At 36.3% G+C, this 23353-nt stretch overlaps 1 protein-coding gene and 1 non-coding gene across 3 annotated transcripts in view; one reads left to right on the top strand and one right to left on the bottom strand.

The window, feature by feature from the left end:
• MICU3 (mitochondrial calcium uptake family member 3) overlaps positions 1–23353 on the bottom strand; it is a 74196-nt gene that overhangs the window by 15608 nt on the left and 35235 nt on the right. Inside the window, exons 5-9 of one of the 2 annotated variants that reach the window (XM_037128761.2) lie at positions 22411–22458; positions 19861–19943; positions 18541–18612; positions 15331–15369; positions 5128–5223 (exon numbers count right to left, since the gene is read on the bottom strand). In XM_037128761.2, the coding sequence (XP_036984656.2) occupies positions 5128–5223; positions 15331–15369; positions 18541–18612; positions 19861–19943; positions 22411–22458 (338 nt within the window). The remainder of the gene's footprint in view (positions 1–5127; positions 5224–15330; positions 15370–18540; positions 18613–19860; positions 19944–22410; positions 22459–23353) is intronic. The other variant, XM_053659923.1, reaches the window with a different exon arrangement.
• LOC119036937 (small nucleolar RNA SNORA66) lies at positions 12563–12695 on the top strand. Its single transcript, XR_005080110.2, has one exon. It is a non-coding gene; the product is annotated as a small nucleolar RNA SNORA66 (small nucleolar RNA).

Raw genomic sequence — 23353 nt, 5'->3', positions numbered from 1 at the left:
CATAACAAAGCAAGAAACTGCCACAAAAGAACTCGTGGGTCATTTACACGAAAGGCCATTATCTAACTGTTTTCATTTAAATATACTGTGAATTTCATCAGAAAATGCAATACATTAGTACATATGCATGAAATAAAAATTTGCCAATCTATTAAAGGGTTTTAAGGATATTCTTTCAACACAGTTTTATTTATTACAATGTGATAATCTTATCAAGCTCTACTCAAGGGAGGGAAGAAATTGTCAAACTCTTGACTTGTTGGCACAGGTTCTGAATGATTTACTGAAATTTATTAAGGACAAATAAAGTTTAAAGTGAACAAAAAGTTTTAGTTTACCTATAAAAATCAAAATAGTTTTTATAATTCTAGTGCTGAGGCTGTATTCAACAGCCCCTTTCTATTTGAGAGAGGCTTATATTATACCACAAATTTGTATTATTTTGGTTAGAAATTGATGCTGGCTGTGACATATTCAAATTTTCAATATAGTATGATTTTACTATAATTGAAAACCATCTGTTGTGAGAAAAACCATCTGTTGTGGAAAAAGAATATGAGAGGCTACAAATACACCTAGAATATGAGAGGCTCAAATTTACCTACAATATTTTTAAAATATTTACCTACAATATGCTTATCTCAATACTTACATTTTTAAATATATAAGTAACAACAAAATACAAATAGATTTCTAAGCTTTCTTTCTGAACCAATTTGAATCCTGAAATACTGAAACAATTCAATGTTACACTGGCATTGGTCATAATCTATAGTGAGTTAGAATACATTGTAACCTAACTATAGTCAATTCTCATTACCCTCTCTCATGGGAGGAGGATGGGAAACAAAGATAATTCCCAAATAATTATTTTCTTTGGAATACAATAAAAGTCTTGTTTCCTTTTCTTCTTTTTCTTTTCTATTTTCTCTTCCCCATCAGATTTACTTTCATGATGTCTGAATCAATTCAATTCATTCATTAATTTAGCAACTTATGATTATAGTGTGGATTGACTATAGCCAATAGTGTGCTGGTAAACTGGCTTTCCTGGAAAAAATGGCTGATTTGTAGTGTTTGCCAATTTCTATGACATTAATAGTCCTATCATGGACACTTTCAAGGGACCAGTGGGATTTAACAAATGGTGAGTTGGGGAGAAATGTACAGAATTAGCTGTGGGAAGCCAAGAAAGCTAGCTCGGCAGGCCCTGACAGAGTGCTAAACACCTTCCAAGTATCTTCTAACCATTTATGATCTCTAGGTGTACGTGAGAGCTGACTGCTCTTCTGATATCGAACCTCCCAGGATTTAAATGAAACTCAACATCTCATTAACGGATTGTGTCTAATTGTGAGAATTTCTAGCAGAGTTAAATGAGACTAAAGATGGGCTGGAGGCTGAGAGGTGCACACTCTGGTATGTGGAGAGACAGTGGTGACATGACATAACCAGAAGCCAGGCCACGGTGGCACATGGTGACTCCAGGGCTGGTATCACAAGTTACTCTCACGTCTAAGCACCGAAAAGTAAAGGCACATAGTAGTGCCTTTACTTTGTGCCTGCACAAATGGTTCCAGAATTAAGCATTTCCAACATGTACTTGCATAAATGATTACAGAATTAAGGACTTCTAAAATATCTGTACATGAAACACCTATCACCATTTCATGCCTAAAAATAGTTCAGATTTAAAAGGTAATCTTAAAAAATTGCTCATTATAATGATATATTGATATATCAAAGGCAGATTAGAGATAGGGAAAACTGCTTTATTTGGAGATTTTTTAAATTGAGCACAATCAAAAAATAAACATTTCTGTGTTTGCCCTAGAGGTATCAATTAACACTGTATATATAAATAACAGATATTACACCTGATCTAGTTTACTTCTCTAGATATTTTTAGGTGTAACTTTTAAATGTCAAAAACTTTATTTTTTTAAGCAGTATTTCTTTTTTAAAACTTAAAAAAAAGATTTTATCTGTCTATCTATCTATCTATCTATCTATCTATCTATCTATCTATCTTTAGACAGAGTAAGGGAAGGAGAGAGAGATGGAGAGGAACATCAATGTGTGGTTGTCTCGTGTGTACCCCCAACTCAAGACCTGGCCTGCAAACCAGGCATGTGACCTGACTGGGAATCAAAATGGTGACCCTTTGGTTTGCAGGCTGGTGCTCAATCCACTGAGCCACACCAGCCAGGGCTAAACATCAAACTTTAAAAATGAAATGGAGGCCAACTCTATCAAGAAAAAGCTAGTAACAACACAAGGTCTGTCCAGAAAAAGTCCAGCCATTGTTATGTAACAAGGATGGTTTGTGCAACATCAATATTACCCGGCAGCCAAGGAGACTGGACTGGAATGTGCATGCGTGAATAATGATGACTTCACTGTACTAGTCAGTGGGGACCGTAGATGCCATTGAGTGAGCATGTGTACTCTGTGGCTGCCACATTCAAAATGACTGAATGAGGAGAGCAACTAATCCATATGAAATTTTGCATTAAGCTTGAGAATTCCTCTGCAGAAATGGCTGGGATGGTCCAGAAGGCCACAGCTACGGGCAACTGGTGAGTGACAGCTTCATCATGACAATGTGCCTACTCATGCATCACATTGTCTTGTGCAGGTTTTTTTGGTGAAACACCAAATCACTCAGGTGACTCAGCTCCCTTAGAGCCCAGATTTGGCACCCTGCAACTTCTGGCTTTTCCCAAAACTAAAATCACTTAAAATATACATATATATTTTATTGATTATGCTATTACAGTTTCCCCAGTTTCCCCCCTTTATTCCCCTCTGCCCTGCACACCCCCTCCAACCCACATCCCCCCCCCCTTTATTTTATGTCCATGGGTCAAACATGTAAGTTCTTTGGCTTCTACATTTCCTATACTATTCTTATCCTCCTTCCTGCTATTTTCTACCTACCATCTATGCTACTTATTTCCCCCCACCCCATAAACCCTCCATGTGATCTCCATTTCTGTGGTTCTGTTCCTGTTCTAGTTGTTTGCTTTTGTTTTTGTTTTAGGTATGGTTGTTAATATCTGTGAGTTGGCTGTCATTTTGCTGTTCACATTTTTTATCTTCTTTTTCTTAGATAAATAAGTCCCTTTAACATTTCATAAAATAATGGCTTGGTGATGATGAACTCCTCTAATTCGACCTTATCTGAGAAGCACTTTATCTGCCCTTCCATTATAAATGAAAGCTTTGCTGGATAGAGTAATCTTGGATGTAGGTCCTTGCCTTTCATGACTTGGAATACTTCTTTCCAGCCCCTTCTTGCCTGGAAGGTCTCTTTTGAGAAGTCAGCTGACAGTCTGATGGGAACTCCTTTGTAGGTAATTGTCTCCTTTTCTCTTGCTGTTTCTAAGATTCTCTCCTTATTTTTAATCTTGGGTAATGTAATTATGATGTGTCTTGGTGTATTCCTCCTTGGGTCCAAATCCTTTGGGACTCTCTGAGCTTTGTGGACTTCCTGGAAGTCTATTTCCTTTGCCAGATTGGGGAAGTTCTCCTTTATGATTTGTTCATATAATTTTTCAATTTCTTGCTCTTTCTCTTCTCCTTCTGGTACCCTTATAATCTGGATGTTGGAATCTTTAAAGATATCCTGGAGGTTCCTAAGTCTCTCCTCATTTTTTTGAATTCTTGTTTCTTCATTGTTTTCTGGTCGAATGTTTCTTTCTTCCTTCTGGTCTACACCATTGATTTGAGTCCCAGTTTCCTTTCCATCACTACTGGTTTCCTGTGCATTTTCCTTTATTTCACTTAGCATAGTCTTCATTTTTTCATCTAATTTGCAACCAAATCCAAACAATTCTGTAAGCATCCTGATTACCAGTGTTTTGAACTGTGCATCTGATAGGCTGGCTATCTCTTTGTCGCTTAGTTGTATTTTTTCTGGAGCTTTGATCTGGCAGAGAGCAGAGCAAGCACCATTGTTCCCTCTGGGACCCTTCCCCCAGGGACAGCATCACAACACAGTGACATGGGTTACCCCACCCTGGTGAACACCTAAGGCTCTGCCTCTCGCTATGTAGCAGGCATGCAGAGACAAAAAAAAAATGGCCCAAATAAAATCCCCTTTGAAAGGGAAGAGATTTCAGACTGTCAATTAGATGCAGGGAAATTTGACACACAGCTGATGGTGATTGGGAGAACTATATGAGGTCCCAAGGTGCCTCCTTTGAAGGGGACTAAGGTGTCATTGTCTTATGTACGATGTTTCTTGTACCTTGTATTTTCAATAAACATCTGTATTTTTCATATTGCATGGCCGGTTACCCACTGGACAGACCTTGCATATATCTTTTACCATTTACTGAGAAGTTCTTTGTGGCAGACTGATAACCATCTCTAAAACAACTCTTATAAACTCTTGATAGAAAACACACAGTAGTGTTTAAGCTGCAAGACGGAGCCTGTCCTGTACAATGACAGGGCCCGACTGGGAGCAGCAGCATCGGGGTGGGTGGTGGGAGCTGTCTCTTTGCAGCACTAAGGGGCGTGTCTCCACAAAGCTCCAAACAGCATGGATAACGGGCAGTCTGCTTTTTACTTTCCACGCACTGGCAACCCTAAACCATGTCAAGGTGAAACATTCTTCCCTCCCTGGACTGACAGTTCCTACCACACCTGCTTCATACCCTACCCTTCGTAAGCCACTCCGTTAATGTTAGGGAAATTAATTGTTTAAGTCTACCCTAACTCTAAAGCTATCTTTTACGAAGTTAAAAGTTTTAGCATTTCATGTAACACTGCAAGTTAAAGGTTAGAAAAACCTGTGAAACTATAAAATAGTATTTTCAAATTTTCTGAAAGTGATCCTTAAGTAAAAAAACAATGTCTTTTTAAGTTAACTTGGAAAGTCATGTTTTCCTCAGCAAGCAAGCTGATTTAACGTAGACCATTGTAGGCAATCTTGCAGTCTCTACCGGCACAGCTGTTATAGTCAAATAGACCATTTATAGATAAATGCTCTTGCTCTGCTGGAGAAAAGGAGAATTATAAAACACAACTTTGTATCCATCACTACGACTCTCAAATGAAGTGTGGACAAGACTAACAAACCGCAAACAGCACAGCAACCTGGTCGCGGTTCAGGTATACCTCTGCGAGGTCTGGAAAGAGTGCTTGGCTTGTGTTCCGTCTCAGCGTGTCCCAGTAGCTTCTGGGCACGAGTTCCTCAGCATCGGTTTTCAGTACCTGTAGAAGTTTTCAGAAGCACAACTGAAATCTAAGGAATAGTCATGAAGAATGATAATTTATACACTTTGAATCTCTTCTAGCCAACCTTGAAAAGAAAACACATTAGCTTACCTTTTTTGTTTTCCATTGCACACAACAGTATCACATAGCACAGCTGGTAAACCCAGGGTATTTTCAAAGGTGTAATAGCGCATAACCAGTATTTCTAAGTATCCTGTGGCTTTGTCAGAAAGAATTATATTCTTCACCCCTCCCCCATGCCCTTCTACTGAAACATGCGTAACCTCTAAGATGGGACGAAATAAAAACTTTATTCACTCCTTATGTGAAGTAAATTCATTTGCAGAATATCTGGGGAATTTTGTAGCAACCAGTGAAATTCATGATTCAGTTAACAATGAATTCTTGCTGGCGAACATGCATTCAATTAGTGCGTCAAAGAGTCAAAACGACCACATCCACACTTCAGAGAAACAAAATTTAAATTAATCCAAAATATGTCGAACAAAATAAGCCAGTTGGAGTCAAACTACTCAAAGCTCCTCAGGGATTTGATAGGTGTGTCTTTTGTGAATAGATAAGGTCCTTTCTAATCTCTTACAAGGTCAGAACACAAACTTCTCCCTCAGCACTGACTAGTCCAAAGAAAGTGGTATCAGGGTTAGGAAGTGTGGTCTAATCTTCACCTGAAAATGCAGAACTATATGCTCAGGAGTTTACAGACTCTAAATCTGATAACTTAAACTTATGAGTTTATAGAGCCTCAAAAAAATTAAATGGAAGTTGCTGTAAGCATTTATCAGGAAGATTTCAAAGGTTCTTTTGCTTATTGTGGGAAGAAAGTGCTGCATGATATACTCAGGAGTGCGTAGCTGATTCTGAAAGAACTTTCACTGTTGTGTGTTAATTATTAAAAGTCCGATGCCACTAAAAATGATAATGCATCTGAGAATTACTTCAACAATCTAAGTTTTAGTGCATTACTAACTAGAAAGCACTGCCTATTGCCTGTATTTTAATAACATCTTTAAATATGTTACTATAGTATTATTTAACTGGAATCACATAACACAGACATATTTATTACTATCAGTGTAAATGTAACAACATGACAAAATTCGCTCATTACCCCCTGTTGTAACTAAATAAGCTTAGACTAACAGTTATAAGCTCAAAAAGCAAAATAAGCTGAATACAGAATATAGTTTATTTTCTCTTATATAGGTTTGGTGGAACCTCAATAAATGGTAGCTAGATAAAATACTCTGCAAATACTATCTAAATATTTTGAACATGGATAAATTTTTAAATTGTATTAGATTAGGACATGCTAAACAAAGGGATTATTAAATCTGTCAAACTACAAAGTAAGGCTTACTATGCTGGTATTAGGAGGGAGACAGGAATGACGTGCTTTGCGAAGCCACGCCTCTTCCCTATCCCCAAATGCTTGTCCCCGCCCATCACATACACCCGTGCACATGCATGAGCACACACACAAACACCGATGACATCAGAAAAAATATTTACAACTTATTAAGGGATAAAGTTAGTTTTATAAACCTTAGTGACATGATTCCCTATAAAAATACATTTCCTGTGTATAGAAAAGAGGTAAATATACTTCTATATACTGATTACCTCTGAATGGTGGCGTTAAAATATTTTTTTATTTTCTTCTTTTCGTATTTATCTATCAGGATAGTATGTAACTTTTTAAAATAAGTTATTTAGAGCATAACATGTTAATAGCCCTCTCTTATAGAAAGCTTTCCCACTTTTTATTTAGCTCCAAAGATTAAATTATGCTAGTTATGCTACAATGATCTTCAAGAGTCTTTTAAATTATATCATTTCTCACAGAAGGGACGGGATTCTCACAGCAACTACTATCATGCCTGGCCTTAAGTAAATATATGATTTACAATTAACAAGAAAATAGAGCTAATACATCAGTGACTTTCTGGCACACAGATTCCTATTATGTGTGTCTGTTCAAAATCCAATATTTAATTATTTAATTAATGACTTCGATAATATAATTAAGAGTAAAATTTCAGAATATGCAAAACTCGTGAAATTTTTTTAAAGAAGATTTTACTTAGCCCTGGCTGGTGTTGCTCAGTGGATTGAGCGTAAGCTGCGAGCCAAAGGGTTGCCGGTTCGGTTCCCAGTCAGGGCACATGCCTGGGTTGCAGGCCAAGTCCCCCAGTGGAAGCCATGTGAGAGGCAACCACACATTGATGTTTCTCTCCTTCTCTTTCTCCCTCCCTTCCTCTCTCTCTAAAATAAATAAATAAAATATTTTTAAAAAGATTTTAATTACTCATTTTTTTAGAGGTGAAGGGAAGGAGAAAGAGAGGGAAGAAACATCAATGAGTGGTTGCCTCTTGCACATCCCCTACTGAGGACCTTGCCTGCATTTGAGGCATGTGCCCTGACTTGGAATCGAACCAATGACCCCTTGCTTCACAGGCTGGCACTCAATTCACTGAGCAACACCACCAGCCAGGGCAAAAAACTAGTAGAAATTTTTAATGCCAGACAAATATAATAGGTTATTTAAAATAAATTTAAGGTAGCCACAATAATGAAGATTGATTTTAATAGCAAGAAATGCAAAGCAAATACAAAATCAGAACATGAGCACGCAGGCTAAGGAAAGACTGACGGGAACGTGTTCAAACATGACTGAGTAATGTGATGGCCAGGAAGTGTTACGATATCTAGAAAGACTGGCAAGGACTTCCTCAGTCTTCTTAGTGTCTTTGATGACTCTATGAGCTTTAGGCCTCCCTACCAAAGTGTAAGGTATGTGCAGGCCTTCATTCAAAGAGGAAAAAGATGTAGATAGTTCAGAACAACTTTAAAATGAACGGTACAAGCAAAAGAATGTCCCAAGTGTACTGTATTCTGTAACCGTGATAAATTTTTAGGCTAGGTTTAGAAGTTGTTGTTAGTAGAACTTCCTTAAACCCTGCAGTTTGGGCAAAGAATTCCTAATGACTGTTTGGCTGAGCCAAAGTATGGTCCCATGCAAGGTATTCCATGGCATTTATGATGGAAGGAAGGGGAGAAGGAGGGAAGCAAGGAAGGAAAGAATGAAGGGAGGGAAAGAGGGAGACGGAGTGGGATGGAAGGGCAAGCTAAGGCCTGAAAACTGTATATGTTGAAACCCTAACCTTCAAGGTTATGGTATTAGGAGTAGGTATTAGGAGTACTCCTATGGTATTTAGGAGTAAGGCCTTTGAGAGGTGATCATGTCATGAGGGTAAAGCCTTCATGAATGGAATTAGCTTTCATAAAAGAGGCCCAAGAGGCTCTTTTGCCCCCTTTCAACCATCTGAAGACACAGCAAGAAGGTGCCGTCTATGAACCAGGAAGGAGGCCCTCATCAGCCGCCACACTGAATCGACGGGCTCCGTGATCTTTGAGTTCCCAGCTTCCAAAGCTGTGAGAAATGTGTGTTCTTCGTAAGCCACCCAGTTTATGGCAGTTAGTTAGCAATCCCGAATGGACTAAGACAGAGGAAAACAGGAAGGAAAAAAGGAAGGAAATAAAAGAAGGAGGAAAATTAAGATGAAAGGAAAGAAGAAAAAAGCTAGAAAAAAAGACTGATTTAGAGATGGGACTATATCCTGTCCAGATCTCATATACAGTTAGGGTCCGAGAATGTTTACACTCAGAGATTGGGCAAACTATGAAAACAAACAAACAACCACCAAACTAGTAGCACATAGAATCAGACAGTAGTGATATTTAAAAGTGCACAGAGAAAAACATAAAACTCTGTCATCTGTGCCACTGTGACAACTGTGAACTCAAATAATTACAATCTGAGAATTGTGATTTAAACTCAGTGGGACTGCAGTTCCCCCCAGTATGTAACAGAAACAGAAACACACACATGTATCCACACACAGAAAATCTTCGCAGGGCAAACACACCCTTAACGGGGTCCTTAAAGAATCTGCACAGAGGCGCTCCAACAAATACATGCTCGCAATACAAAATTACTAAACGTACAGGAATATAAGCTACCATAAATGAGGACTAGGAGAAACCAGCAATAGAACTAAACCTGCAGACTTCAGATTTATCAAATTTACAAAAATGAAGCTTGTTTTTGAAAGGATTTTTCAGGAAAAATACACTACCGAAAAAGTATTAGGCTGATTAGAAAAACAAAATAAAACATCCACAAATGAAAACTGGAACCACTAAAATTTAATATCATAGATAGCTGGAGAGAGAACAAGTAAACTGGAAGATAATATGAATAAATTATACTGAATGCAATGTGAAAAGATAAAACATGGCAAATTATTAAATTCAAATTTAGAGACACAAAAGAGAGCATATTTGTGAAAGCTTCAGAAAGTAATAATAGAGACATAGGAGGAGAAAATATTCAGAGAGATATTTACACTAAATATTCAAGAATCAGTAAATATAAACAATCATATTTGAAAAGCACAATAAATTTCATGATAAGAGCAAACAGATATAGACTACAGTAAAATTGTAGACTACCAAAGGCAAACACAATCTTAAAAGTACTCAGAAAATAGATCATCTACAAAAAAATACTAATTAGACTCAGAGCTGACTTCAATTTCAACAAAAGAAGCCAGAAGCCGGAAATGATATAATCTGCTGAGACTAAGTGTCAACCCACAGTAATATATCTAGTGAAATTATCTTTCAAAATAAGGGCATATATACACACATTGAATCCTTATGTTGTATACCTGACCTGAAACTAATATAATGCTATATGTCAATCACACCTCAATTTAAAAAAAGCTGAAAAGAAAACAGTGAAGTCACAGAAACAGAACAGGTTAGTGGTTGCCGGGGGCAGGTGGCAGGGCAGGGATGGGTAAGTGGGGGAAGGTGTTGACAAGTAGAAACTCCCAGGTATAAGATAAACGACATAATGTACAGCATGGTGACAACAGTTAACAATACCGTAGTGTGTACTGGAATTTGCTAAAAGAGATCTCAAAAGTTCTTATCACAAGAAAAAACATTTGTAACCATGTAAGGTGATGGATGTTAAGTAAATTTATTGTTATATATTCATATATCAAATTACATATTTTGCCTTAAACGAATACAATGTTACATGTCAATTATATTTTAATAAAACCTGGGGAAAATAAGGGCAAAGTAAAGCTATTTCCAGAAAGAGCATTTTAAAAAATTTACAAAAAGATCCTCATTGAGGATATGAGAATGGGTGAGATCAAAGAGAGAATTCATGAGTAAGAAATGGCAAATATGTAAGTAATTCTAAACAAATACTGATGTTATATATATTGAATAAGTCTAATTTGTGGTATTAAAAAAAAAGACAAAGGCAAACATTGTGCGATGATGAGTACCCATGCCAGGAGGGGAATGAAAGATATTACAGCACTTTAAGAATCTATTTAAGAATTTTTAAGGAAGAGAGTAAAGATATGGCCTAATTTAAGACTATTATTTTAAGTACACTTATTAAAGTTTCAAGAATATAGAGAAAATAGAATGGAATGATTTCTAAATGAATACAGAGAAAAATAAAAAGGGAAGAAAAAATAAAACTATTTAGAATGTCTAAAATAAATCCAAATAAATTAGTAATCACAGTAACATAAATTGACTGAATTTTCCAATTAGAACACAGATAAAGGGAACCAATAAAATACACAAAATATACTTTTAATAAAGGCAAACAAAATCTTAATCAGAGTCACAGAGAGGAAATATAAAGAGAGAGAGAGAAGTTGAAAAATATAAGAAAAGAGGTTGGAAAGGATGTACCAGGCTTTTAAACATGACAGGCTGGTGATAGCACCAATCTTCTCGCTGAGAATAACTGAAAATGCTGGACCAAATATCAAACAGGTGTCTCCTACAAAGCATCTTAAAGACGGCACTTTGCCCTTGGTAACCGAGCTGACAGTCGGGATGACACTGCAAAAGCAGCAGGGGGTAAAACTTCTGAAGCCTTAGTATATGGACAACAGGGGCACCAAAGACCAAAGCCATCACATCACACTCTTCAGTTCCACCTACTCACATTAAAAAAAAGTTTCACTTATGAGGTACTTGCTGAAGAGTAAACTTACGATTTTGTTAAACTGACCTTTGGGCACACATCTTTTCAATGTTCAGTGTGATAAAATGGGAGGGATGTACTTCTCCTGCCTACTGAAGTAATGGGGCTGTATTCAGAAAAAAAACATTTGTGTGATGGTTTGTGCTGAAAAGAGAAGTAGTCACTTTCATGAACAACTATTTTTACTTGAAAGAAAAACTCATAGACAAACTATGGTTGTTCAGACATTGGTGTCTGGCAGACAATTTTTTTGAAAGTGAACCAAGTGAGCCTGCCGCTCCAAGACAAACCACTGATCGTATTTGTTGCCAAAATAACATCCCTCAACAGACCAAATGCAGAAGCATCTAGGAGAAACCAGCTGCCTTCTGTGAAGCCAGCACATTTAAGGGATTTGCAAAGAATGTAATATACCGCCATCCTGACTACATTTTTGGAGTTATTTTCCATAAAGCATTTGTTAACATGTGTGTTTTTTATTTAAGAGTGGATTAATAAATATTTCTAAAGTTCTCAGTTTCAACTTCCAATATAATAAATATACTTAGTTATAACCAACATAAACAGAAGTTCCTATGGGTCCTTGATCATTTTCAACAATGTAAAGGGCTCTGAAAACCAAATGTTTGAGAAGTGCTGCATACAGCAGTGACAGCGTATGAACTAGGATCAGATACAACACAGAGAATGAACTTGACAATCACGATACTGAGTCAAAGAAACAGGATATGGAGAAACTCATATGATATGATCCCACTATAAGAGTTTCAAAATGGGTAAAACGTATTATTTACGGTGCATAAGCAGGTGGTAAAACTGCAAAGCAAAGAAGTGATTTACACAGAAGTTACAACCGTAGTTATCTTTGGGAGAAGAGCAGACGATTGTGGTTGGGGAGATGTGAGAAGGGGCTTTCTTTTGTATGTTTATTTTTTATGTATATGGTGGTTAAACTCTCATTATTAGTTGTTTTATTTATATTTTATTTGCAGTAAATTTATGAACTAAAATATATTTTAAAAATCAGAAAAAGCTCCATCATCACCAGAGGAAAAAATAGAAAGTAAAAAAGCACAAAACATTAATAAAGATAAAGGTAGGGGGTGGGGTTCATAAGGGAGATAAATGGTAATGGAAAATAAAATAAAACATTTGATTTGTAGAAAAATACAAATAAAGGTAGTAAGTTTATTCTAACAACAAAACAGACTTTAAAATAAAAAATATTTCATGCAAACTTGATCACTAACTCTGCATGACGTTGCAGAAGAGAGGGAAACTAGGTTTGCTACGGTAATTGCGGTGATAGAAATTTGTTAGCCTCAGAAGCTACTAAGGTGGTCCATGTTATTCTCTAACAGTGTAAAAACACTTCTAGATATCGAGCGATAGTATATAATACAAGATTCAATTCACTAAAGACATACAAGTAATTTATATTCTTCAATATGCAATAACAACATTCTAAAAGATGTAAAATAAAAAGTGACAGAATTATAAGTAGAAATTGACAAATCTATCATTGTAATGTATAATTTAACATACTAATGCCAGATCAAATCAAACAGACAAAAACATTAGTAATGATAGGGACTTAAAACATATAATTAACATGTTTGATCTAATATATATATATGTGTGTGTGTGTGTGTGTGTGTGTGTGTTTTAAGATAGAATCTTAAAAATATAACCCTGTACCCCAACTTAGAAAATACACAGTTTTTCAAACACAGATCATTTATAAATATTGACATTCTTTTAGTCCCTAAAAGAAGTCTCAATACATGTCAAAAAACTGTATAAAAATTAGTACATTTTCTGACCACAGTGGAAAGAGTGTAATTCAGATAATCTTTAAGTATTTTGTTTTAAAGATTTTATCTATTTATTTATCTTTAGATGGGAAGGAAAGAGGAAGAGAAACATCAATGTATGGTTGCCTTTCGTGCGTCCCCTGCTGGGAACTGGCCTGCAGGGAACCGGTCTGCAACCGAGGCATGTGCCCTGACTGGGAATCGAACCTCGATTGTCTGGTTCGCAGGCCTGTGCTCAATCCACTGAGCTACACCAGCCAGGGCAATCTTTAAGTATTTTAAAAGTCACATAAGGCATGCCAAAATCAAATAGACTTTTGTATTATTTATTCTTTTAATTTCTTAGTATTTCTTTTCAATATAGTAGTAAGACAATCAAGATCTGGCTGGCTATATGAGAAATATGAAAATAATCAGGGTTGTTTGGAAGAGAAAAAGCTATAAGGTAATGATTTCACGAATACTGAAATGAGAAATACAGCAGAAACAATAACCTAACTGAGCACAAGCAGAACCTAGCGTAGCAGGGACTGGGTATCGAAACAGGCCGCCACAGAGGACAGACTCTGTCTCTGCAGTAAAAGTCAGGAGGGCCTCTGCTTTTACCGCAGGGCTTCTTTGTGAAAGTGGAGTCTCATGAACTGTGCTCACATTAAACACTTTACCCTCCAGGTGATCTACAGCTCTGTAAACTAGTAGATAATGACCAGTTAATTCATTACATTATACTAATATACTTGTGCAACACACACACCAATGATATTTCATATTAATTTTTAGGCTGTCTAAATTTTTTTAAATGCAAATAAATGTTCCTTGTTTTCCTGCATTTTTGAAAATTATTTATGAGTTTAAAGGCAAACTACAAGTTGCCACAAATTGCCAAAAAATGGCTCATGCAATGACATATTTGGTTAGAAAAACAATGAAGTAAGTATTAATGTTTATTAGCACTCACAAGGCAGATAGCATTATAATTTGTAAGATTTTTCTTTCATATTCTTACAAACTTTTTAAATGATTAAGAGGAAACTTTTTAAAATATCAAGGAAATGGTAAACCATGTTTAATGACAAACAGTAGTCAATTTTGTGGAAAAGTATTTTAAGTTATCCCGTAAGGGAGCAAAATAACTAGTCTATCGCTTGGGACCCATGGACTTGGCTGATTCTCCAGCTCATTCCAGGTCCATTCCCTGTGACTTTGGCAAGATATCGCAGGCTTATTCTCTTCTGAGTCAGCCTCCAGTATACCTGCATCTAGAACATAGCTTGGACTTTTGATTATTCAATGCCTAAGGCAGCACAGCTACTTAGAGTGTTGCACACTAACCAACCCTTTTAGCAGGATAATACTGACTCAGTCACTCGAATTCAAGGACTTCTCTCAGGCGGAATTTGTACCATTGGAGGGATCCTTTTAACCTTGGGAAAATTAAATGGATTGTGCGTGTTTACATTCAAAAGGGGCCCGGCCTACTCTTGTTTAGTAGCTGCGCGACCCAACAAGCTCAACTTTCCAGCAGAAAGAAGAAAGCTTAGCATGAGAAGAGTACATTTGAAAGATCATTTACCAAACTCCCAACTTTGTCAGGAAAAGAAGAGTCTGAATATCATAATCCTCTTTGAGAAATAACATGATATATTAGGCTATCAAATATCACCTTATACCAGACTTGTATATAAACCATAGGCAGTAGGCAGGCATCAAAGGTTTTAGAAAATAATTGAGAAGAAGTACTGAAAACTAAGAAAGGCTATCCATTACCACACCTCTATATTAGAACTGAGAAGAGAATGTATATCAGATATGCAGATCTAGTTCTTAAAATACCTGTGCTCTTCAGGAGCACGGGGTGGAAATCTGCTCCATACTGTGTATTTAACTCTTCAAATACTGGTGAAAATTACAAAATTTCAATTGTTCTACCAGAGGTTTTGGTTGTTGCTCACTCAGCTTATTACTTTAGTTTAATGTTAAAGATACATAATTACCCTGTAAATTTTAGTCTTCTCATAAATCTAGGAAGGAAATAAAAAATTCTGGCTCAGTTGTATCCTATTACATTCAAGAAGTTCCTAGACATTTTCAGTAGCAGGTACAGCTTTTTATAACAAAATTACATGATCAAGTATAACAGGGGAGGGCTATTCACATAAAGAACATTGAAAGGATTGTACATACACTATTAGTAGGTGAATGGTATCCATAAAGTTGAAGACGCTGACACAGAGCACAAAGGGCCAAATGAAGTGTCACATTTCAGAATGAACCCAAGTATAGGCAAAGAAAAAAAGAAAAAGACGACAAAATAATCAATTAGGAAGGGCAAATCATTATGCTACATTCTATATATAGAGCACACATACAAGTGAGGTAAATGTTAAAGATGAGTAGCAAAGTTTTCAAATCTCATTAATTAAACATTAAATGAATCTGTGCTCATTTCAACCGTTTTCATTGTAACTTTGCGACAGACCTACTGCTTTGAGTAAAACGCGTTCCTCCAAAGTACGTGGCTTCACTCAGACACGCCCCAGCAGTGGGATGGGGCAGCCAGAGGAGCAGACTGTGCAGCAGTGGGAATGAATGGAGTAGGAGGCTGCAGGGGAATCCTGCTCCGCTCCTGTTAGTGCCCGTCCTTACACAAGCTAACGAATTTCTCTACGACTGTTTTGTCACCTGTACAGCAGGCATGGTACTTACCTGGGGAAACATGAGGACTGAACAAAAGTAGCATTTATAATGGCTGTAGCACAGAGGCAGAGTGAGTTTTGTGTGGCATGTAAATATTTAAAAATTTAGTTTTGATTTAATTTTGATTTGGGTATGTAAATAAATACTCAGTCTGAGTAGCTACACGGTTCTACTAATTCCTCTTTGAGTGTTTATTGTATTGCACACACTGTTAAGTGGCTACATATTTCAGCACAGCAATCACACGTGATCATTACTCCCATCCTCCCCTTCTTAAAAGAAACTGAGCCACAGAGATGTTAAGGACCTTTTTCAAGGTCACCCAGGTAAAGAAGAGTAACGCTAATATTTGGACCCTGAAAATCTGGGTCCTGAGCTTGTGCACTATCTCTCTCATATAATCCATATATTTTCGCCACATATTTTAATGGCTGCAAAACTAAAAAATCTCATCAGTTCACATTTGCATTATTTAAAACGTGATGACTATTAACAGTAAGTTACCATTAATTACCTTTATCATTACACATAGTAACACATATTTGTAGAGAGCTGTATTGTCCTAGAGTGCTAAGACTGTTTTAAGAAGTAGTCTGACAGTTAAATTCAGTAAATGAGATTTCAGGAGCACTAATTAAACTATGTCAGATAAATTTGGGCGAGGTCCCTGTGGAGACCAATGATTTTAGTAAGCATTCTTTCACATAGAAACAAGTTATATATTACTTCTTAGTTATTTTTATTTGTTCTTTAAAACCAGTCTTCTTCCCATATATCTGCTAGGGAAAGCTTCATTGATCAATGGGCATATAAAATAATAGACTTTGGGGTATGCTTACATAATTTAGATTTCGCAACTGAGGCAGACTTTCCCTAAATAATCCAACGTTAATGAGGTTTTCTTATGTCACTAATACAAATGATTCATATTTCATCATAATTAAGTTTACTTTACTTGGGCTACAATGAAGTTCAGAGCCAAGTTTTGTGCTGACTCTATAGGTTGTCCCAACACGGGTTGTCTGCTATTATCTCTCCCTTTGTTACTTGACCTGCGTATTTTAGTAAATGTTAATGATCAGAATAGTATTTATTGTACTTTCACTGGAAGATCCATAAGTCCTTTCTGGAAGTGGTATAAACAAACAAATAAATAAAAGTTAAATTTCTATTCACTAAAATACAATCTACTTTATCACTAAGGTATATCAAGATTAATTAATATAATTCAACCTCCTAAATGGTATTTTATTAAAAACTTGTCTACTCAGTCAATTATAGCTGTTAACCTGTCAAAATTAAAATAACTGTTTACTTGTTGAATATATTATATTATCCACAGGATATAAAAGTTATAAATTTATTTAATTTTCTAGTGGTATTTGCTAATAACCTAAGAATTACACTTAAGGGCATAAATTAGATAGAATTTATTGATTACAATTTGAAAATGATAAGACCTGAATTAGAGAACTCTCAATACCCCTTTAATAGTTGACTGACATTATAATCAGCACTTCTGATTTTTTTCCGAGTGCCTTCCATAAGCTTTGTCAATTAGTATATGGGGGGGTAGTTCAACCAACAGTGATATGTCGTAGTCAATGTCCCATGAAATAATGTGCATTTATAACCCCAATAGTCTGCTTGTATTAATATAAATGTGAATATATACTTTATATGTCTGTTAGGATTGAATACAGCACCCATCCTCCACAGATAACCCATGTTCTTAAGAAACCTAGTATATATGCTTATAACAGTGAGAAAAAAATGCTGTAACTCTCTGAAGTTAATTATTTGAATTCCTGATAGACCAATACAAATCACTGATTTGCAAATGAAACAATTATCATTTACATGCCAACAAACTTCACTGTGTTTCTGCTATTTAAGTACTAGATGAAGGACTATGCCACAGTGAATAATAAGAGTGTACATTTAGGGGCTACCCAGCTGTGGGCTCAAATCTTGGCTTTGTCACTTAATAGCCATGTAATTTTGGACAAGATATTTAACCTTTCCAACTATTGGCTTCCACATCTGTAATTACAGATAATAGAACTGCAGAGTAGATTAAATGAGAAAATGCATGCAAAGCATCTAGTACAGGGCCTGATAGGAAGGCCTCAGAACTGTTATTTTTTATTACGTGAACCTGGGATGTTTCAGGTTGAAATACCCGGGGCAAGAAAAGAAAACTGGTAGAAAAATGGAGTGAAATGCTGCTGGATTCCACCTTCAGAGTAAGATGAAAAAACACATCCCAGAAGAATCTATAATACACACTTCTAAGAATGCAAAAAACCCCATTATTTCCTTGTTTTTGCTTCAACATTCATATTGTTATAGCACCACTAAAGTCACTCATATATGTAATCAAATCTTTGCAATTCACCTTTAAATTTTTATATGCATAATGATCTATATTCATCTATAATATGATACACCCTTCAAATCTCACGGATAACAACAGTATGAATAAAATGACTTCATGAATGTAATTATGGATACAGATATTTAATATCAATATTTGAATATTGATATTGATGCATATCAATACTGAAGCAATTTTTCTACATAAGAGCTTTAAAAAGTTTTCAAGAAAGAGACAGCTCTAAACTTACACACTTAATTGTTCTCAACATGAGTGATTCTTATCTGGAAAATTCACCAAAAACTATAAATTATTCTTACCAGCATCGCATGTTTTTCTTCATCTCCTTTAGCTTCTCTCTTTTCATTTTTTTTCCTGAATATCTCTTGAAGCTAAAAAGGAAACCACTCAAGAATCAAGTACCAAGCGAGAGTTTCAGGATACCTACCCACCACCTTCTACCAACTAGGTGCAGCCTTAAAACAAAGCAAATAACTAGTTTCATCTACATATAACATTAAAAGTACTATATATTTTTTCTTTTTTTAAAGATTTTATTTATTTATCTTTAGAGGGGAAGGGAAGGAGAGAGGGAGAGAAATATCAATGTATGGTTGCCTCTTGTGTGTCCCCTGCTGGGAACTGGCCTGCAACCCAGGAATGTGCCCTGACTGGGAATCGAACCGTGGTTGCTTGGTTCCCAGGCCCGTGCTCAATCCACTGAGCTACACCAGCCAGGGTATATTTTTTCTAATGGCAATTTTTTCCAGGAGACAAAGAGAATACATCCTTTGGCGTTAGCAACCGATGGTTACGTAAAATGTACAAAATTACAGCAATACGTTATCTCTAAGACACAAAGACAGGAAGCTTATGGCACACACAAAAGAGGAGAAGCCTGCTGGGGTACACAGAACACTGGAACAGCACCCAGGGTCTCTGGGTTTTAGCCCACGTGCTGGAGAAAAAAATGGGATGGACATTTTGCCACAAAAGGAGGTGCAGAAATACATGGGTAAAAAGAGGCAAAAAATTCTGGAAGGCAGGGTGGGGGTGGTAAGACCAGCCAGGTCACCAGAGCAGCACCAAGGCTGGCCCAGTCAGGTGAGCAAGACCAAACGACAAACGCCCACACAAAATACTACCCCTCCCACCTTAGATCGGCCTTCGGTCAAAGCCAGGGGAGGAGAACAGGAAAATGGGGACGAGACTGGAGTGCAGAGGCAGAAACAGGTAAAAGTGAGCAGGAAGGACGACAATCATAAACCCCAGAGCGAGAAGGTAGAGGTGTTCCTGCCATGCCACTGTGACCAGGTGGCTGGCAGGGTGGGGACGGAGTGCTGACTGGGCACGTGTAACACCTCAGGGAGAATGTCAGCCACTCAATGGAAAATCGTGGACGCATTTCAAACTTCTAAAAAATGCGTAATCAACTATAATCATCTTTATACACTGAATGTAATTTATATTTTTACAAAGCAAAAATTATTCCAAGTACATGAGCATATACTCCCTTATTAAATTAAGGTGAAAACATAAAATTTGTACTTTATTCTATAACACTATTTAAAATAATGCAAAAACATAAAAATAGAAGCAACCTCGATCTATTGACAAAACTCAGCATGTAATATACATACCACCAGAAACTCCTTTTTATCCACCATCTCATTCCCATCAGTATCGAACATGTTGAAAGCTATTCTAAAACCTGCATGAGGCTCTGCCGGAAAAAACAGAAAAGTGTGTGTGAAACAGGAAATGATTTTAAAGTGCAAAGTCCATACGTAAACAGTTACATATATTATATTATATTTGGTACAAAAATGTCTTCCTTAACCAACAAACTGAAAGCAACATGCTACTATTAAATGTAATAAAAGCTGTACATAAGCATGCACATCTGTGTTTCATGCATTAGCACATTTAGCAGCAGAACTGATAATATACTTGAAAAACACTGTGTGATTCTTGTTGCCTAGCACTGATGGTAAAATTTGACTACCTTCCTTCCAAAAAACAAATATGGCACAAGGCACTTGTCCAAATTCTGGGGGAAATTATAATGGAAGTGACCTATTAAAATAAATACCAAGCACAAGAAATTACATATTTGGGTTTACACTTTTAGAGTTTTCAAAAATAGAAATATAAAGAGGCCTAAATAATTAATTCCTAATTTCCCCCCAAATACAAGGAACAATTACTTTTCTGAAAAGGACAGACACACACTCAGTATGAACTGCTTTAATTTTATGAATCCTACAATGAGGTTCAGTCTTTTTTCCCTTTTTACTTCTAAAGCATAACAAAGAAAACCTAGATACCAGAAAACTTCAGCATGTCATTAGAGGAGGAGCCCAGTGTCCACGCCTTTCTCAACACCTCTGACCTCTTTTGGGATGACGGGCAAAAAGTTTAAAAAGGGACCTCCCACATGTTCACATGGCCCTGCCTGTTGTGAAATCCCGCACCTAGCAAAAGGGAAGCGTGCAGACCCACTTTCTTAACTGGTCGTAGCTGCCTCTGCAAATAACGGAAACAGAAGCTCGTCTTTTATGCAAGTTCATTTCTTGCATGTATGGTAGGAATCTAAACTTACTTTCATTATTATTCGTTTGAGAAAGAAAAAGTTTCACCACCTCTAACAACTAATTTTAAGCTTTAAAAAGTTCATGAAAATATATGCAGATAAGAAGTCCTTACAAGCATTATTTAGAAGGAAAAATAAAGTTAAAATAAGAAGAAGTTAAGGGGAGAAAACTATGGACAAGTGACAGAAATTATCTAACCCACTTCCTGCCGGTCCTCTTTTCACACTTTTTTGGTTTTAATCTAAATAACATCCATAATTTAAAAATTCAAACTCTCAGATGTTTCAAAGAGAGGCCTTGGACTCTGAAAGCAGAGTTACAGTGTCCCCATACCCTTACCTTTCCAGAGCAGGCAAAGACCACCCTGTGTGCTCTTTCCTACCTACCCCCTTACACAACACCCCGCCCCACCTCAACACATGACTTTCTTAACCAGTTCTGTTTCAGACTCACCTATCACCTACTGGTTTAGGTACTTATAACTTTGAATTTTGCATCCAAAGTTATCCTAGCTAAAAAAAAGTAACTTTTTAACAAGTCTCTGAGATACTCCGGTATCCCCTCTAATTTTCGTGGTAGCAACATCCATCATTGAAAGGACTGAAATCGTTGCACAGTTCTTGTTTCCACACATCTCTCTCCACAAATCCCCACAACGGGGAATTCCACTACCGATATTCTTTCATTCATGTCATTCTTCATTCATTCACCAACTATGTTTCTGAGAGGCTAACGTGTCAAACACTGTTCTTGATACAGAAATGGACAAAAAAGATAAACCTTTACCATCGAGGACCCTGCATTCAAATGTGGCGAGACAGACAAGAACATGTAAACCAACAGATAAATACAAATGGTTAAATACTACGAAGAAAATAAAACACTGTAAAGGGATACAAAGGAGGAGATGAGAGAGGGAGCTATTTTAGAAAGGATGGTCAAGGAAGGATTCCCTCCATCTTCACATTTCGAAGGAAACCTGAGTGATGTTTACTGGCACGAGGATCTGGAAGACAAGCACTGATGCCAAAGGGAGCGGGAAGTACACATTCCTGAGGTGGGAATAAGGGATGGAAAGGTCAGGAGAATAGCTACTCCACCATTAGATGCAGTGAAATTTAACTAAAAACCTTAGTAAACCCTTCACATATTTCATAAAAATTGCTGCATATAAGAGGAAGAGAAAAGTGAAGCTGTTTGAGGATGTATGAGGGGTACTCTGACAAACTTTAAAAGATTCGTTCTTTCACACCAGCTTTGCAGAAAATGTGACCTGAGTGAGTGTAGCAAGAAATTTACAAATCATTGTATGTCCCGCCCTTTAGGCCCCCATGTAGATGAAACCACAGGGATTGACATATGATATGAAATTTATAATTTATGAGCGTTTTACTACTATACTGTAAGCCATAATAATATTTATGATTTTGACTTGATATGCCATACTTAGCATTTTCTGTGGTCATTTAGACATAAATTTTGCAAAACAGTATGGACAGACCTAAAGTGATTTTCAATAGGGAATTTAAGAGGTTTGTTTTCTAAAATTCTGATTAAAAAATTACATTCAGAAATATATTTAGTGAGTACACTTACTTGTTAAAATACACAAAAGAAAAAGATATTCTGTGTAAGAAATCACACCTAGAAGAAAAACAGTACCAGTTAAGCTATATAAAACATACTACTTTTTCTTCATATTTATCAAGTAAAATATTCTTATAATAGCAATAAGTAATATTAATAAAGAACTTATGGTTTTAAAGAAGATGATAGTATTATTTTAAATGAGACCAAACTTAAAAAATCATAGCAAAAAAAGCAACAAAATTAATTTTACTTTCATTGTTTCACACGTTTCTGTAGAAACCCATACAAAATTCTCATTAATGCTTTTGGATATATGTAGTATTGACAATAAAAATTAAAATTATAATAATGTTTACTAACAGCTGTAGCTTTTAAACTTGTTGCTAGCTTTCAGTGTATGAATCAAACATAAAATAAAAAGGTTGGGAATGATTAAAACTGTAAAGTACTTAATTCTTAGTAACAGTTGAATTAAAATATTTAGAAATTCTTCTTCAGAATTTTGATTTCTGCATTGCATTAAAAAAACCAAACTCTGTAGTTATCCTTTTTCTGCTCTCAAGATATCATTATCATTGATAAAATTAATGCTTCTAATAAGTGTAGTCTAAGAAGTTTTTATTTTCATTAAATGGTTTGTACTTTACACACACATTCTACAGCTTGAGTTCTGTGTAATGCCAGAATCACAAACTTTAAAAGGAGTTGATCTGGAGTAAATAAAATTATGAATTCTGTTACTCACATTATTGTTTTTGGACTATAATACCCAAGACTAGATTTAATGTGTTCATTGACTTTCCAAGTGGATCCTGAGAAAATCAAAATGGGGAATAAGCCAATAACACTTACCCAGCTATCAGTCCTGGTGCTTGGTGAAAGGTACAAAGAACCCTCACAGAATCATACTGAGCACTTTAAACCTCCCTTTACCTGGTGTTCTTTGAGG

This window comes from Artibeus jamaicensis, unplaced genomic scaffold, assembly GCF_021234435.1.
Source record: "Artibeus jamaicensis isolate MK-2021 breed Jamaican fruit bat unplaced genomic scaffold, CSHL_Jam_final scaffold_833, whole genome shotgun sequence".
NCBI lineage: Eukaryota > Metazoa > Chordata > Mammalia > Chiroptera > Phyllostomidae > Artibeus > Artibeus jamaicensis.
Note: the sequence above shows the minus strand (reverse complement) of the source record. Positions and strands in the feature narration are given on the sequence as shown.